Raw genomic sequence first — 15,935 nt, 5'->3', positions numbered from 1 at the left:
CTCTGTCCTGACTACTACCATGAAGGTTATGAGCTGGAAATCTTCTTGTGTGTTGTTGGGTAGCTGGCTATAATTCGTTCGGCTATAGAAGAGCTTGGGAATCTTTGGGCTTGAAAAGTCACTTGATGCCACATTGCAATATGTTTCCGTAGGCAAGGCCAAACATTAGAGATGTCGATTATCTGGATTGAGCTATTTAATTTTTAAAAAATGCCTATCCTGCTTTTCCAGTTAAAAATAGTGTTCAAGTGTCTACAGCAGCAATTTCCAACCTTTTTCATCTTGCTGCACACTGACAAAGCGTTAAAATTTTCAATGCACACCATCAGTTTTTTAAGGATACATTGGGCACTCTGTGCTGAGGTTTGGTTCCAGGACTCTGCATGGGTACACACATGCTCAAGTCCCAGTGTATTTTTTGGTCTGTGGCTGGTAAAATCCGTGGATGTGAAGCCTGCAGATAGGGAGGACCCACGGTATATTTTATCATTTTAAAAACAAGTATGAAGACTGTGTTTAAAGTTCAGTAACTAAAATTTTAATCACTGTGTTATTTAAAAAAAAAAAAAGTGAGAAATCTTAACACAAATGAATCTCTTACCTGGTCCAAGGAAGATACATCATGTGACTGGTAATACTTTTCAATGTCTTTACTCAACAGTGGCAAACTTTGTAGAATTAAATCAACAAGGTTTTTGTTCAGTCTGTAACTTTTTGCTAGTTCAAACATTTCAAATTTGTTCTTTTTTCATTCTGGCTCCCCTGTGCGTGCGTTTTCTTAAAGAAGATAACTTTCTTAGAACACATAAGAATATTTTCATTCTTTCATTTTTTTTCCTTCTATTTTTCATTCTTTCCGTTTTCGGATTTAAAAAAATCAGTGGATACCAAATCAGTGGAAAAATAGCTTTAAAGACCCACTTTCAGGTTTCTTGCTCTATATGGATACATTCTGAGGCAACAGCGGAGTAGCAAGAAACCCAGTAGTGGGTCTTTAAAGCTATTTTTCCACCGATTTGGTATCCACTGATTTTTTTTAATCCACTGAAGGTTCCGAAACAGAAAGAATGAAAAATAGAAGGAAAACTAGAAGCAGTTTAACAGCATGAAGGTAGGAAATGGAATTTTGGTGCTTTTATTTTTTCCTTATTACAAGGCATTTAAAGGTGGACGGTGATATCAGTGGTGAGTCAAATCAGTGGATGTCAAATCAGTGGATAATGAGGCAAGACCTGTACTGATGGTTTGGAAAATATCAGCTAAGAATACAACTTCATTGCACCAAGTCTCATCACTGAGCAGGAGCAGCCAGTTCAGATGCTTATAAAAAAAATTAGAAGCTTCTCCCTTAGTTCATACAATCTTGAAAGCACGTCCCTCAAGATAGCATCTCACTTCCATGTGCAAATGGAAGTTCTTTTGTTTGGCCAGTGCTAGACTGCCCTCCCTCAAACTCCCCCAATGGACCTACAAATAAATGACCTTCCCCCCAAACACCATGGCACACCTGCAGACTATTCACACCTTACCAAAGTGCTGTGGCACAGTGGTTGAAAATTGCTGGTCTGTGGTGTTTGAAAATACATCTAAAAAGATTGAATCTTCCTGTCATCCTAGGAACACATTTCTTTGGATCTAGAATTTAGTGGTTCAGAACAGAGTTTGACTGCACACTGATGCTAGAATCATAAGACAGTGCTGTGTTGACAGTGCTCCCACCAACTCAGGGCCCGATTCTGAACGGCCCACATGGATTCACCTCTGGTGTTTGCAAGCCCTTACTACAGGCCCAGTGCAAGCTTGCACTGGGCCAGCTCTGGTACTGGGTCCACGTTCCACTGCCCAGTGGTCACCCAGACCGTCTGGTGGCAGAGAGGTAGGTGGGGATGTGGGAGGAGGCAGGGAGGAGTAGTTCCGGGATGGGGGCAGGGAGGAGGGAGTGGAGCGGGAGGGGTCCGACACGGGACTCTTTGATTCAATCAAGTAGCCCCATTGCGGGGCTACATCCCCCCTTTTAGTGTGTTCAGTTATAAGCTGTGATTCTAAATCAGAATCACCTTGAGTGTATTGCCAGAAAGACAGTAAATACATAAAAAAACTGTGAGCCTCAGGCATCCAATTTCATCCACAACTGGATGAGGTCTTGGTCAAGAATGGTTGCAACATCTCTGAACTGGACAGAAGCATCAGCATTTTGTTGAAACACTGCAGTATCCTGGCTGGCAGGAATGCCTGAAGTCTGTCGGGGCTTGGCTGCCTTCACTGGCTTTGGAAGAGAAGCATTCTCATCAGTGAGGCTTAACAGGGTTGTCAGTGGCATCCATTGTTGCCAACTTCAGCCATTGGGATGGGCAGGCTAGACATGTTAATAAATAAAGCCAAAACTTTGACTGAGATTCATTTGCCCTTCCCTTCAGTATTCCTCTTTCCCCAGTGGCCAAGCTGTTGCTGTTCTGGATGCAAATGCAGGAATAACTTTTGTATAAAACAAAAAGGAAAGTATGCTGTCTGGACTTTTGGCATATTATATCAATTACATGTTGTAACAGGAAACTGGAGTACTTGTGTGTTTCAGTTATGAATCTGTGGCTATTTCTGGTAATGGTTAGGTTGTTAATTTCACATCACCAGCTGAATAGATCCAGAATCAAAGGAGGAAAAAGAATGTGCTTGCTTTGCTCTGCTTAATAACATGTTCCAATCCACTGCTTCCGCAGGTGACCCCGCCTCCTTCCAGGTGCAGGTTCGGCAGATAGAAGACTACCCTGTGGACTTATATTATTTGATGGATCTTTCCCTTTCCATGAAGGATGACCTGGAGAATATTCGGAACCTGGGAACCAAGCTGGCTGAAGAAATGAGAAAACTCACAAGCAATTTCCGCCTCGGGTTTGGCTCTTTTGTGGACAAGAACATTTCTCCCTTTTCCTACACAGCACCCAGATACAAGGACAATCCCTGCACTGGGTAAGTGTCATTGCATTCCCCCCAGTCCCCCTATTCCTCAGATGGGGCAGCCCAGCCCTAAAGCTGGTGGCTCTGCTGGGTGCAGCAGTACTGAAACGGCTACTGCTGCATCTAGCAGCACAGCCGAAGCCGCGTTAACGGCGCGTTTGTGACACCTGGTGCTGGAGCTTAGTGCCTGTGCTGAGCGTGTTTAGGACTGGGCCCTGAGTCAGTCATTATAAGAATCTAGAAAAGAATACCCTTACCAGATTTTTACAGATTTATGGTATGCACTCTTGAAGGTGCTCCACAATGCATTTTATTCTGGTTTAGTCTGGGTCTACACATCAAGCAGTCCTTTTCCCCACCTCCACTGGGCTCCTCACAACTCTCCTCACACAGAGGCTCTTCTTACCCTGCTTGCTCTCTGAGGCCGCTCACTGCCACTGTTGCCATGGGTTTGGTTTAACCTTCTTCTTTGGCTCCCGCCATTCTCTTCTTCCTCTTTCCCAGTCTCTCTCCCCCCATTTATTTTCTTGTCTCTGTTTCCTGTCCTGCCTTTCCACTTTTATTTCAATTGTCATCATCCTTCATTCTCTTTCTTCCCCCCTCTTCCCCTCCATCCAACATTCGTCTTTTCCCTTCTCGCACTCATCCTTGCCGTGTCTCTGCCTCTCTCCTGCTCTTCTTCCCTCCCCCTTCTGACTGCCTTGATCCTCCTTAAATCCTGCCTTTTTCTGCCAAACCCTACCATCTGTCAGGCTTCTTCCTACTGTGGCCAAGCCATCAGGAGCATTCAGTGATGACATTATTGCCAGGCTCTGGATTGCCAAACTGTATCCTTGCTTGGTCTTGTGCCACAGCACTCAGGTCACCCCATGACAGTAAGCAAGGGGCCCCTTGCTACTGCTGTATTTGGTACTGCTTTCAGGCACATAAGAGTATGTGTTTCATTTTGGGCAGAGTAAGCACAGATTGAGGAGTTGGACTAGATGACTCAAATGTTCCTTCCAAATCTAATACTCGGCAATTCTGTAAGCCAGTGGTTGGTAGGAACACTTGCTACTCAGTAGGAGCACTCCTTGCAAGGGAGAACCTGCAAGTCTCTTTGTAGCTTTCAGGATCATTTAACAGTAAAGACATTGCAGAATCCTGCACCCCATCCTGCTCTCCTTATTTAATTTTGTGTAAGAAAAACTTTCCCTTATGTGGGCTTCTGGCAACCTGTTAACCATATTAAGAAAATGGAAATGTGTAGATGTGTCTTTGGTTAACTGGGGGCTGTCCTTCCAGAGAAATATTTTGATACAGCTGTACAAACTGTTGAGTTGCACTGCAGACTAAAGTTCTGTTTTATGGCAGTCAACAAAGTGTGCTTATTTGCAGTCTTAGCCCCATAATCATGAGGGCTTGAAACTTTTAAATTTTTTTTAAAGTTGAAATGTGCAGGAATTGGGAGCAGCTGCCGGAATCATAATACCAATAGCCTTTTTTTCCAAGTAAGTGAACTCGGAATTGCATCCTTGGTAGCTGCCCATTTATTAAACTGTATACAGTTGTTATAAAGCTTTCTGTGTTTTGGAGCTCCTATTTTCTCATATAAAGATGTTTGTATCCAGGGTCTGTAGCTCTGGGTGTGATGGTGGCAGCTGCTTAACTGATGAAATGAAACTGGCAGTGAATGAATACTTGGCTCTGGGGACAAGCAGTCTCCCTCCAGAGGTTGTCTCGTGTCATTCAGTCAGAGCCTATTATGTTGAATGTTGTGCTCACCTGGTCTAGTCATTGATGCACAAGACTACAGTGATATTGGATACTATTATTTCTTACTTGGCTTAAGTCTCCCTGGAGTGTATGCACTTGTTTTGTCTGCACAGTTTGCCATTCCTGGCTGTTAGGGAAAGCAATCTGAATCAAGTTTGCAAGTGTTTTACAGAAACCTAGAGAAGAATCTAATAGAATTGTAGAGAAAGGAAGATGTTATGGGCTCTGTAAACTACAGGACCGAAGAGTTGGGTACTGAGTGATTATGGCATAGGTGTGAGTAGAAGGTGTGGGCTAGAGTTTGAGCTGCCACCTTGCCTGAAAAAGCTAAGCAGGATCAGCTGTGATCCATTTGGATGGGTAACTGGAAAGCCACTGGCGGAGGAATGCAGAGTTGTGAAGGAGTCAGCTGCAAGAATGGATAACATCTTGAGAACCCAGTCTGAGGCAGGATTTGCGGTTGCCTGTGGAAGCTTGGGAGGCAAGAGCTGCAGCCAGAACAACAAATGCTCTATGAAGGGAAACATCTGGGGAATCGGATGTTTCTATGAGTTTCTCTCTTGGAATGATACTTGTAAAAATGCCATTTGAAAAATGGGGTTTATGGTCTGCCTGCCTATGTCAATCGCCTTGAATCTTTGAGAAAGGCAGTATATAAATACTGTAATAAATTAAATGGGTGGAAGGGAAAGAGAGTGAGGCTTTTTAAGGGTATTTTGCCTTGCGTGAGGTACCAATTTGATTCAGCATGATTGATCTGGTACTGATCTTTTTGTGAAGAAAGACTGGTTTTTGACACTGCCTTTGCACTTTTTAATAATGTCTGATGGAGTCCTCCTCACCTCATGAGTCAGCACTTTCACGTGTCGGGCTGTACAGTCTGATCTTATGACAAGAGAGCGCTCTCTTGGGAAGCGCTGAAGATCTGTGTTGAGTTTGGTTGCCAATTTCCCTTCAACCTAGGACTTGTCTGACATTTAAAACTCTGCAGGGAGCTTTACCCTAAGCTTCAAATCACAGAGTATTAGCTAAGTGAACCTGAAGCTGCTAAGCTACTAGGGGCTCCTGTTCTCATTTATTAGAGAAAGTAAGATTAAACTGAAGCCTTTCCCCTGAAACCATAGGGCTTGTGAAGCAAATGGAGCAAACAAAGGTTTTAAACAGGATAATTATTCTTCCGTTTCTAAAGTGGAGAAACTAAGGCTGCAATCCTTTACACACTTACCTGGGAGTAAGTCTTACTGAAGTCAATGAGACTTCTGAGCAAACATGCATAAGATTGTGCTGTTAATTTCATTCATGTGTGTGCTGTCTGGAGAAGATGGCAATGGGAGTGTGGGATGGATGGATCAGGCCCAGAAAGGGTTGGGATCGGCTGTGCTGGGACATGCTGGATGTATTCCCCTTCCCAGGCCCAGTCCACCTGGCACAGATCCAAGTTGACCCATTGTGGCTGCTGGGGCAAGCCCGAGGAAACCTCCAGCAGCCAAAACTTCCCACAGGGATGAAGCGTATCACTGTGCAGGAATTTAATTAGGATTGGGCGTTAATTAGAATTAGCATTCCACTAGCTGACTAGACTTTTTCATTCTGCAAGTCTTTTCATTTGTAGTCGCAGTTAGTTTTTATATGGTTTTATGATACCCGGCTTTTTAATGCTCTTTTGTTGTGCTTTAAGGTATTTAAATGTCATGTTGCTTGTCTTGTACTTTTGTCATGATGAGTTTTATTTTTATCTCTTACAGCCCTTTTACTGTCATTTCTTTTGTTATTTGGTGGTTTTATTGTTTTGTTTGGGTTCTTAGTAGGACTGTTTGAGGTCCCTTTAGCTAATTAGCAAAAGCTCTCAAAATCAGTAGCTCCTTTTTGAAGTTTTAACAACCTGAGCACAACCCCTCCAGGTTGAAACTAGATTTGATCCTAAACATGACACTGGAGCATCCATGTTTTGTTTTTATTTACTAAACAAATAGTAAAGGAGGGAGATATGAAATGGCCTGAACCAGCGGCAGAGACCAGGGGGACTTTTGCACTCTTCCCTTGCTGCAGTTGCTATTCTGCTATCCCCCCCCCCCCAGCAGTGTGCTGTTGTTAATGGGAAAAATGCTTCCACTAATGGAAGTTTTTTTCCTATAAAACTAGAAGATGGCAAGGGGTGATATTGCATAAAGCACTAAATCCTCTCCATCCTCTGGTGCAGTTTTGGGGTTTTTTTCAGGTTCTCCCCTCCATGCACAATTTATCTCAATTACAGCCCTCCCTTCTTGAAGTTAAATCTTCAGAAATTCTGCTGATATTGAATGCTTTACAGCTCAATTTTAATTGGGCCATGTTCTGCTAGAATGTTTGTTCCAGTGACATAAAGACAGCTGTTGCAAAAGGTGATTCACCATTTAGTGTGGTCTGGCCACCACTGTAAGCAGTAAGGACTGAGCTTGCGCACTCGTGGAACAGGATACCTGTCAGTCCCAATAAGTTAGCACAGGGAATGAAATGGGAAGGAACTAGGTGGAGAGAAGGGCCAGGAAGAGGGTGATATCGGCAACAGTGGCTCATGCCAATATCCTTACCTACTTCCCAGCCTTGATCTCCTGCCTCCGTCGTGGTATTCAGCAGCCGCCATGTTGGCACAGTTGCAACCCTGAGTGGGGAGTTTAAGATTGGGCTGTTAGTCTGTTCGATTTATGATGAAAGTGTATAGGTGGACAGCAATGTTTCCACGGACTGTATTGTACATCACCCACAATTCAGAATCTGAGTTATTTAAAACTGAAAGGAATGCCTAAATTTGCTTTCTCAAGTTGGGTGGTGGGTATGCACTTAGAAGCAGTCTGGTATTCCTAAACCACTATAGTTGTGTGTGTGTGTGTGTGTGTGTGTGTGCTCCAGTGACTCATGTGTTTTATGTCTTCACTTTCTAGTTACAAAGTATTTCCAAGTTGTGTCCCATCCTTTGGTTTCCGACATCTTTTGTCTCTTACGGATAAAGTTGACCGATTCAATGAGGAAGTTCAGAAGCAGAGGGTTTCCCGCAATAGAGATGCCCCAGAAGGTGGTTTTGATGCAATCCTGCAGGCTGTTGTGTGTGAGGTGAGTAACTCTAAGGCACAATGAGTTATGAATGGTCAAATGCATTTCTAACTTCATGCGATGTGTTGAAATATCGGAAATAGGAAGTCAAGAAATTTAAGCCTTTTTAAAAAATTAAGTAATCTACATGAATTCTTAGGAGGCTTTTGCATATTATGAAGGATTTGTACTTCAGGGCTAGGTAGAAAAGTTACAAATCACTCCTGCAGTGAGAATTATGAGCAGTTCCCACACCTGGAACTTATACGTCTCCCTGTGGGATAGATGCACTACTTTGCCCTTCCCAAATGGCCAACAACTTGGAAATATTTCTTATTATGCCATTATATATTTCTTATAATGCCATACTTAAGAAATTTCAAGGACAAAAAGGGGCACAGAAGAATATTTACTTAATACTGCATCAAAATCTCAGTGTAAAACACAGTATTCATACAGGAGGCACAGGCAAGAACTATTGGCAAGAGATGCCATGAACAGAACAGCCAAAGCGACAAGTAGTACCCTTTTCAGAAAGAAGATGTTCTTCAGAACATTGACCATGGATGATGCTACTATTACAGACAAGCACAAATGAGTCACACTCACTTTTTGTCTTATTTTTAAGAAATACAACCTGTTATATACAGTACATCCATTCAGCAAATCATCCCTTTCTGTTTCTCCCTCTCCTTTATACAACTGGCTTCTGCACTGTCCAAAACACAGCCTGCTTCTTAAATGTGGGAACACAGTTGCTTCTCAGCAGCTGCCTTGGCAGCAGTTCCATTGCTGGCAAAACGACAACTTTGATTCAAACCGTTGTCAGCATAGTCAAAGGATAATAGGTTTATCACTTCCTGGGAGGGGGAATTATTTCCTGCTTTGAACAGGAGGAACCAAAGATAGCATTGGTTTGTTGCACCTGCCGCTAATTATTTTATAGTCCACTGCACACCTTTGGTTTTCTTCTAGGAAAAATAAAGATGCTTCTCTGGATTGCAAGGGTAGCTGTGCTTGCCACTTTTTGGATTCCAGAGACAGGCTCTGTGATAGGATAACACCCTCTAGGACAGGGGTGTCCAAAGTTTTTGGCAGGAGGGCCGCACTGTCTCTCTGACACTGTGTCGGGGGCCGGGGGGGGAAAAAGAATTAATTTACATTTAAAATTTAAATAAATTTACATAAGTTTACATAAATGAATATATTAAAGATGAACTTATATGAATGAATGAATGGTCTTGCAATAGCTCATGGCTATTGCCTCATCCCACAGCTCATGCGAGAGGTCAAACAGTTGCCCTCATGCTGAGAGCAGTTGCGTTGGGCCAATGTGGGCTCCAACAAATCCCCCGAGGGCCACAGGCTCATTGGAGACTGGGGGCACCCTGAGGGCCACATTGAGAGGCCTTGAGGGCTGCAAGTGGCCCCAGGGCCGGGGTTTGGGCACCCCTGCTCCAGGATATCAGTACAATGCCAGTGGTCATGCATGGCCTGACTTTGGGGCTGCATGTCTGGACAGTGTTAACTTCTAAGATGAGAGCTGAAAGTGTAGTAGATACAAGACAAATCTATGAATCGAGAATGCCCTGGTTTAAATTTCACCTTTGCTATAAACTCACAAGGTGGCCTTAGACAAACCACTTTCTCTTAACCTTAGCCCACCTCCCTGCAATATGGTGATAAGACTACTGTGCTTCTTATATGATGGTTGTAAAGAATGCAACAGGATAATGTATGTGAAACTGTTTGATGTTTGAAAGTGTTCTGTAAATGCTAAGAGATACCAGGGGTCCATAACTTTTAGAGGTTCTATATAGTCAAGTCAAAAATAGCAATTGCTAGGATCTTGCCCTTGTTCCTAACATCTTGTGCCTCTGCACAAGAACAATCCTTTCTTCCTCTCCCCAGTGGCAACTTTGATGCTGGAAGGCAGCCAGCTGCAAAGGCTGGCTTGAGTTCAGTGGGACTTACTCCCAGGTATATGTGATTAGTATACAACCTTAGTTGTTGAGGAGGTTGATATTGTTTCATCCAGTTCAAGTGGATTGCAGTCCATGAAAGCTTATGTTGAAATAAATTGGTTTATTTTTTAAGGCGCTGCAAGAGTTGAGGAAGGTTTCTGTGAATGAGGCAGAAGAAGAGGATGGCGCATGTTGAATAGAATTGAATTGAGTTGAATAGAATTTTCAAAGTATTTCCATATCTTTACCGCTAGTGCAGTGACCATCTTTTGATTGTGCACAGCTGAAGTTATGCATTCCAAATGATCCCAAGTATGTGACTTGGCATGTATTTGCTTACATTGTGTCAATATTTCTGTTTCCTTTTTTACAGTCACAAGCCTTGGAGTTTCTGGTTACAGAATTTAAAGGTTTTAGGCATAGTATTTCCATGTTCCAAGTATATTTTTATTTTAGTCACATATTTGGATCGGTTGTCTACATTTAGCTTTTTTAAGTTTGGGTTTTCTATGCAGAGTTTAAAGGGACCTGACAAAATCCTTTTTCTTGTTAAGGTAACTCTTAGCATCTCCTCATGTAATGGTTTGGTGCAGGGAGAAGCTATGCATGAAAACTGGTGACAATTATCTTCTTTTGACTTGGTTTTCACGTAGAAGGAGATTGGATGGCGGAAGGAGGCTTCTCATTTATTGGTCTTCACTTCAGATGACGTCCCGCACATTGCTCTGGATGGGAAGCTGGGTGGATTGGTGCAGCCACATGATGGACAGTGTCACTTGAATGAGGCCAATGAATATACTGCAGCCAATCAGCTGGTGAGAATAAATAGCAATTTTTTTTCTCCTTGCTTCACTTTTTACTGGGCAGCTTCACAGTGGCAGTCTTATGTTTATGTTTAACTCCAACTTGATCTTCTGATTTCTATATTCCCCTTTTCTGATCGCATTCATGAATAAAGTGCAAACTGAACATATTGGACTAAAACTCAAACCCAAGACAACTTGTTGCCCACTTTAAAATGAGCAAGTGAAATGTCTTGACTATAATTCTAAGGGAGTTCTGCAAAACTGCTTTTGAGTTGCTTTGCCTAACAAATGATCAGTGACCCAATCTTATGGCTGTTAATGACAGCAGGACTCATTTTTTATGCCATGGTGCTGCCATAAACTATGTGCTGCTTCTGAGTGCATTGGAATTGCCAATGCAAATGGTCAGCTGCTCCACTGTACTACAGACAGACCTGGCCTGTGCCCAAGCAGATAAGGTGCCTGCAGGGGCAGGCCTTGGGTGGGCTTTGGGCAGTTCAGGGGAGGTTTGGGGCAGGGAGGGGGACTGCAGGTGTGGTTCAAGGGTGGGAGGGGGTGGGTCCTGGCAGCACTAGTGCATATCAGACCCTATCCCTGTTCCCTGACCTGACAAGACCCCTTACTCTTTTCAAACTTACGGGTCCAAGGAGATCCATTGGTAGGCCAAGCAACCTACCAGGAGATATGTAAAAGCTGGCCATCTGATGCCCCCCCGCCTTCATCATCATCATCATCATCATCATCATCATCATCATCATCATTATTATTATTATTATTATTAGTATTAGTATTAGTATTAGTATTATTAGTATTATTAGTAGTAGTAATAATAGTAACAACAACAACAGTATTTATATACCGCTTTTCAACTAAAAGTTCACAAAGCGGTTTACGGAGAAAAATCAAATAACTAAATGGCTCCCTGTCCCAAAAGGGCTCACAATCTAAAAAGATGCAAAAAGAATACCAGCAGACAGCCACCAGAAAAGACACTGCTGGGGTGAGGTGGGCCAGTTACTCTCCCCCTGCTAAAAAAAGAGGAGTACCCACTTGAAAAAGTGCCTCTTACCCAATTAGCAGGGGTAGAGCCATAGCCATAGCATGTATCTTGTGCTCCATTGGCGTGGTTCTGTGCTGTGGACTGACGAGGGATAGGATTGGTCCATTAGTCATTTCAAAGAGACAGTTTAAGTCTCAAATGCCCTGTGTGAGGCAAAATAGGACAAATACCATTCTGCAAAACAAACCCTATGTTTTCTCCTTCATGTTTTCCAGTACTGCAGAGGCCCAAAGATGGTAGCCATAATGGATAATGGTTACCAATTTTTGTCTGATATAAGCAGTTTGTCCCTTTATAAGTGTGTCTGCACCAACACTCCTTGTCATATTTTATTTCAGGATGAAATGTTACCCCAAATCATGCATCTGCCACTGGAAATGGCAATAGCACGACTCCTTCTATCCCTCTTTGTAATGTTTAGTACATGTTACCTTATGGGTGACATTTTAGCAGCAGCCTTATGTTTCAGTTAATGTATAGTACACTATCAGTTTGTCCATTATTCTAGAGCTCCTCTTCCTGTTTTCTTTATATACGAGCAAACATAAAACAAAGAACAAAATAAACTTTGAGTTGTGACTCAGCAGAGAGGCTTGTGGATGGTTCCCAGCTTTCTGACTGAAGAACTGCTGTGAGCTTGCGTAGCTGTTGAGTGTTTTCTGCAGGCCAAGCAAACCCAAATTATTATTGTGTCCTTTAATGAGCATGTCATGTTCTCCACCTCCATGTTGGAAAGCTTCTCTAGCTGGCTCTTCTCATAACAGTAGGCTGGAGTTCCAGCACAGAACTCTTTTTTGTTTTCCTGAGCAAACAAAGCAAACAGATACACTTCTGCGCTGGTGATTCCTGCAGTTGGTGCATCAGCATGGCAATTACATGAGGAGTCATCCCAGTAAGCATGATACTGAGGGAGCGTCGGTGTGGCTTGTGTTGCAAAGGCTGACCAATCAGCCTGTGGACTGAGTGAAACACGTGGTGGATTGTTCCCATGTTATGCTGTACACATTACTGTGTGAAGGACTCTACCTGGATTCATTTTTAAATGACACCGTCTGTGTATACTGTACACAGATTGTATCTGCGTAGATGGAATGTGTGAATAACTTTTATAGACTAAGAGTGGATATACACAGACATTAAAGTATCTCCACTAAAATACATTTGAAAATGTATTTTATTCATCGATAATTTTAAAAAAAGAAACTGTAAGTGCATGTGCAGTCTTTTACCATTATGGAAGAACTATAATTGTTTCTACTTTTTTTGGCTTGCTCTTTTGTCCCTCCAGGACTATCCTTCCCTTGCACTTCTTGGAGAGAAACTGGCCGAGAACAATATTCACCTAATTTTTGCAGTGACCAAAAATCACTATTTTCTTTACAAGGTAAGGTCTAGGAGCAAAGAAGAAGAGACCTGCTTCCTGTATGAAACCTACTGGTTAAAGCATTGTTGTTAGTCTCTTTTAAGCAAAGTACGAAAAGCCTGGTGCTTGGGAGAAAGAGAAAACAGCTCTGAACAACATTAAGAGGCATTTAAGGAAGTGATTGTTGTGTGCTGTATTTTAATGCCAGGGAAGTCTTATTTATGTGTGTCAACTTCATCTGTCCTTCCTCTGCTTCCTGTTTCATTCTCCAGTTAATGTCCAAATGACACTTTAGCAAAAAGCATTTAAGCTTCTTAAAATAAAGAGATAAATGTTAGTGATCATGAGAGCACCAAAAATAGCCACGGGCATCATCCTTATTTTGGTAACATTGCCAACAGAAGTGTATTCAGTTGACTGTTACTTAATGTTATTATGTGAAAGTAGGGGTGTGTATTGTTTTTGTAATGAAAAAATGAACCAAGTTGGGTACATATTTCATTCTCTTTGACATTTGTCAGTTGCACAAAAACCTTGCAAATTTGAAAGAACAAAATAGCATATGAGCCTTGAGTAGAGTTTTGGTGGCTGCCATGTCCACCCACCCCCAATAATTTCTTGGGTGCCATTTCAAACTGGGGTATTGCAGAAACAAACCATGGTGACCTCGGGGTGGCAGCCTTTGGAAAGAGCTCCATTTCTTCTTCTCTTGAACTTGAAAAAATGATTTAAAGAAAGAAAAAGAACCGTCTTGCACTGTGGGCAACTCTCTCCTGTGTGCCCCACCTACTCCAGCGGGACATCTGGGAGCTACTGGTACATGCACAAAGCCCCCTACCATTTGCACCAGTGGCTCCAAATCTCATGGCAATGAGCTGCTTTTGCACCAGCAGAACAGGGCTTATGGCAGTGGATTGCAAGCATTGCAAGGCTCTGAATAGGACTAGGCTGTCAAAGAAGACCCTCATTCATATTTCAGTAACTATTTCTTATGTTTGTGCATTTCTGTTTTTAAAGAATATTACAGCCCTAATTCCTGGCACAACAGTAGAAGTCCTGTATCAAGACTCCAGGAATATCATTCAGCTCATAGTCAAGGCCTACAATGTAAGTTTTTTTCCCCATTAATATGGTGATGTTTTCTTGCAGTGTATATATAGTAAGACTGCCTTTTGCTTTCTCTCTTTTGTTTACTCTGCTTATCTTTGACTTTTTTTTGCCACTTTGAATCTTTAAGCTAAGACTACTTTTGCTGTGAATAAGATATAGTAATTAGCACAATAGATAGGACTCCTGAATCTGGCTACTGACACAACCACCAATCAGCAAACCTCACAGGAAGGAATTGGTGTGAGTTCATCAGCAAAGGCATTTTTATTGAGATGAGATTTTGGATCATAGCAGCCAGAGAATTCCATTATCATTTTGTGTGAAAAGTACATAGATAACAAGCAAGAAATGTCATCGAGTTGGTGAAAAGCTGAGTATGTGTTGTACCGTGGACTAGGGCCAACGCCAGGTAGCAACTGCTCATGCTTTCATATTTCAGCTTGACCCCTTCTTTTCAGGTTTAGAATTACTAATCCTGTTTCTTGAATGTTTTTCTAATTGTTTTAAGGCAGATAAGCACTCTGCCAGAACATTTCTTGCTTCCTTTTGATTATTTCCTCTTCCCCCCTGAATGCCAGAGCAGCAACTTAAGACTCATCCCATGAAGCAGGGGTCTCCAAACCCCGGCCCGGGGGCCAGATGCAGCCGGCAGTGAGCCTCTATCCGGCCTGCGGCCAGCCTCTTGTCCCATGAAAACCTCTGGCCCACTTGGTCAAACATCACTGGAACTATGCTCTGGTTGCATCTGGAGTGTGTTCAAGGGCCAGAGAGGTTAAATGACTGATCCCATTCATTCATTTATTCACTCATCTAAGTTCTATCTCTAATTTATTTAAATAAATTTTATATTTAAAATTTTTTTCTGGCCCTCAACACCATGCCAGATACTTAATGTGGCCCTCTGGCCAAAATGTTTGGAGACCCCTGCCGTAAAGCATGGTTAATAGCTTCATAGCTGTGCATGCAGCAGCTTAAACGTTGACTGTCCCTGTTTGCTGGGGATAGTCACTGTTTTTCTGATACCTGTTACTGATAAATCTTTATTATGCTTGTTGGGGAGATTTTGGTACAGGTGTGCCCCGGTATCTGCATGGTTATGAGCAATCATGGATACTGTGGATGCCCCCATCCTCCAGAGGCGAGGAGTAGGTCTTCTGAGCCTTGCGGAGGCCGCGCATGTCTGACCGTGGCCTCTGTAGGCCTCAGAATGATTGTTAAACAGGAAAAAGCCTTTTCTGTTTTGACGAAAAACTGGAAGTGACGTTTTTGTACCTTTGAAAGATGTGCGTGGCCTCTGTGGTTCTCGGAAAACCCTGTTGAGGCAAGAGTGGGGGGGGGGGAGGCTCCCACATCCATGGATACTTGAAACAGCAGATACAGGATTCACAGATACGGGGGTGCCATCTATGAAAATAAGTAATACCCTTCTTATCTCCCTGACTGTTCAGGTAATTAAATGGTTTGCTAAATTTGTTTATCAAATCCCTGTCTGGCCCACTCCCCACCCCAAACTGCCTACAGTCCTCCCTCTGCTGTTGACCTACCTGCATCTGCAAGCCACTGTTTCACAAATGAGGCCTCAAGTTTTCTTGTACTGGCAGCCCCAGAGATCATGACAGTAGTGCAGCTTTCACACCATCGGCCAAGAACTTTTGGTGGTGGATCACAATGCTGCCATTTTAAGGCCAGGATAGGATTGGACTGTCACTCTGCATAGATTTGCATTTGAGAAAAAAGCCTTTCTTTGGTCTTTTAGAAGTTACGTACATGGGTTACAAGAGGCATTGCCTTAGAAGAGGCATTCTTCTTTCCTTCCTACAGAAAGGAAAGGTGTCAGATGGCACTTGCCAATT

At 42.7% G+C, this 15,935-nt stretch overlaps 1 protein-coding gene across 2 annotated transcripts in view; it reads left to right on the top strand.

The window, feature by feature from the left end:
* The window catches only part of ITGB5 (integrin subunit beta 5), a 90,739-nt gene that overhangs the window by 26,406 nt on the left and 48,398 nt on the right, over positions 1-15,935 (top strand). For both annotated transcript variants that reach the window (XM_066632645.1, XM_066632654.1), the window contains exons 4-8: positions 2,718-2,967; positions 7,632-7,800; positions 10,397-10,558; positions 12,898-12,993; positions 13,990-14,079. In XM_066632645.1, the coding sequence (XP_066488742.1) occupies positions 2,718-2,967; positions 7,632-7,800; positions 10,397-10,558; positions 12,898-12,993; positions 13,990-14,079 (767 nt within the window). The remainder of the gene's footprint in view (positions 1-2,717; positions 2,968-7,631; positions 7,801-10,396; positions 10,559-12,897; positions 12,994-13,989; positions 14,080-15,935) is intronic.

This window comes from Tiliqua scincoides, chromosome 1 (genome assembly GCF_035046505.1).
Source record: "Tiliqua scincoides isolate rTilSci1 chromosome 1, rTilSci1.hap2, whole genome shotgun sequence".
Lineage (NCBI taxonomy): Eukaryota > Metazoa > Chordata > Lepidosauria > Squamata > Scincidae > Tiliqua > Tiliqua scincoides.
The sequence above is the reverse complement of the archived record's forward strand: the minus strand, read 5'-3'. Positions and strand labels throughout refer to the sequence as shown.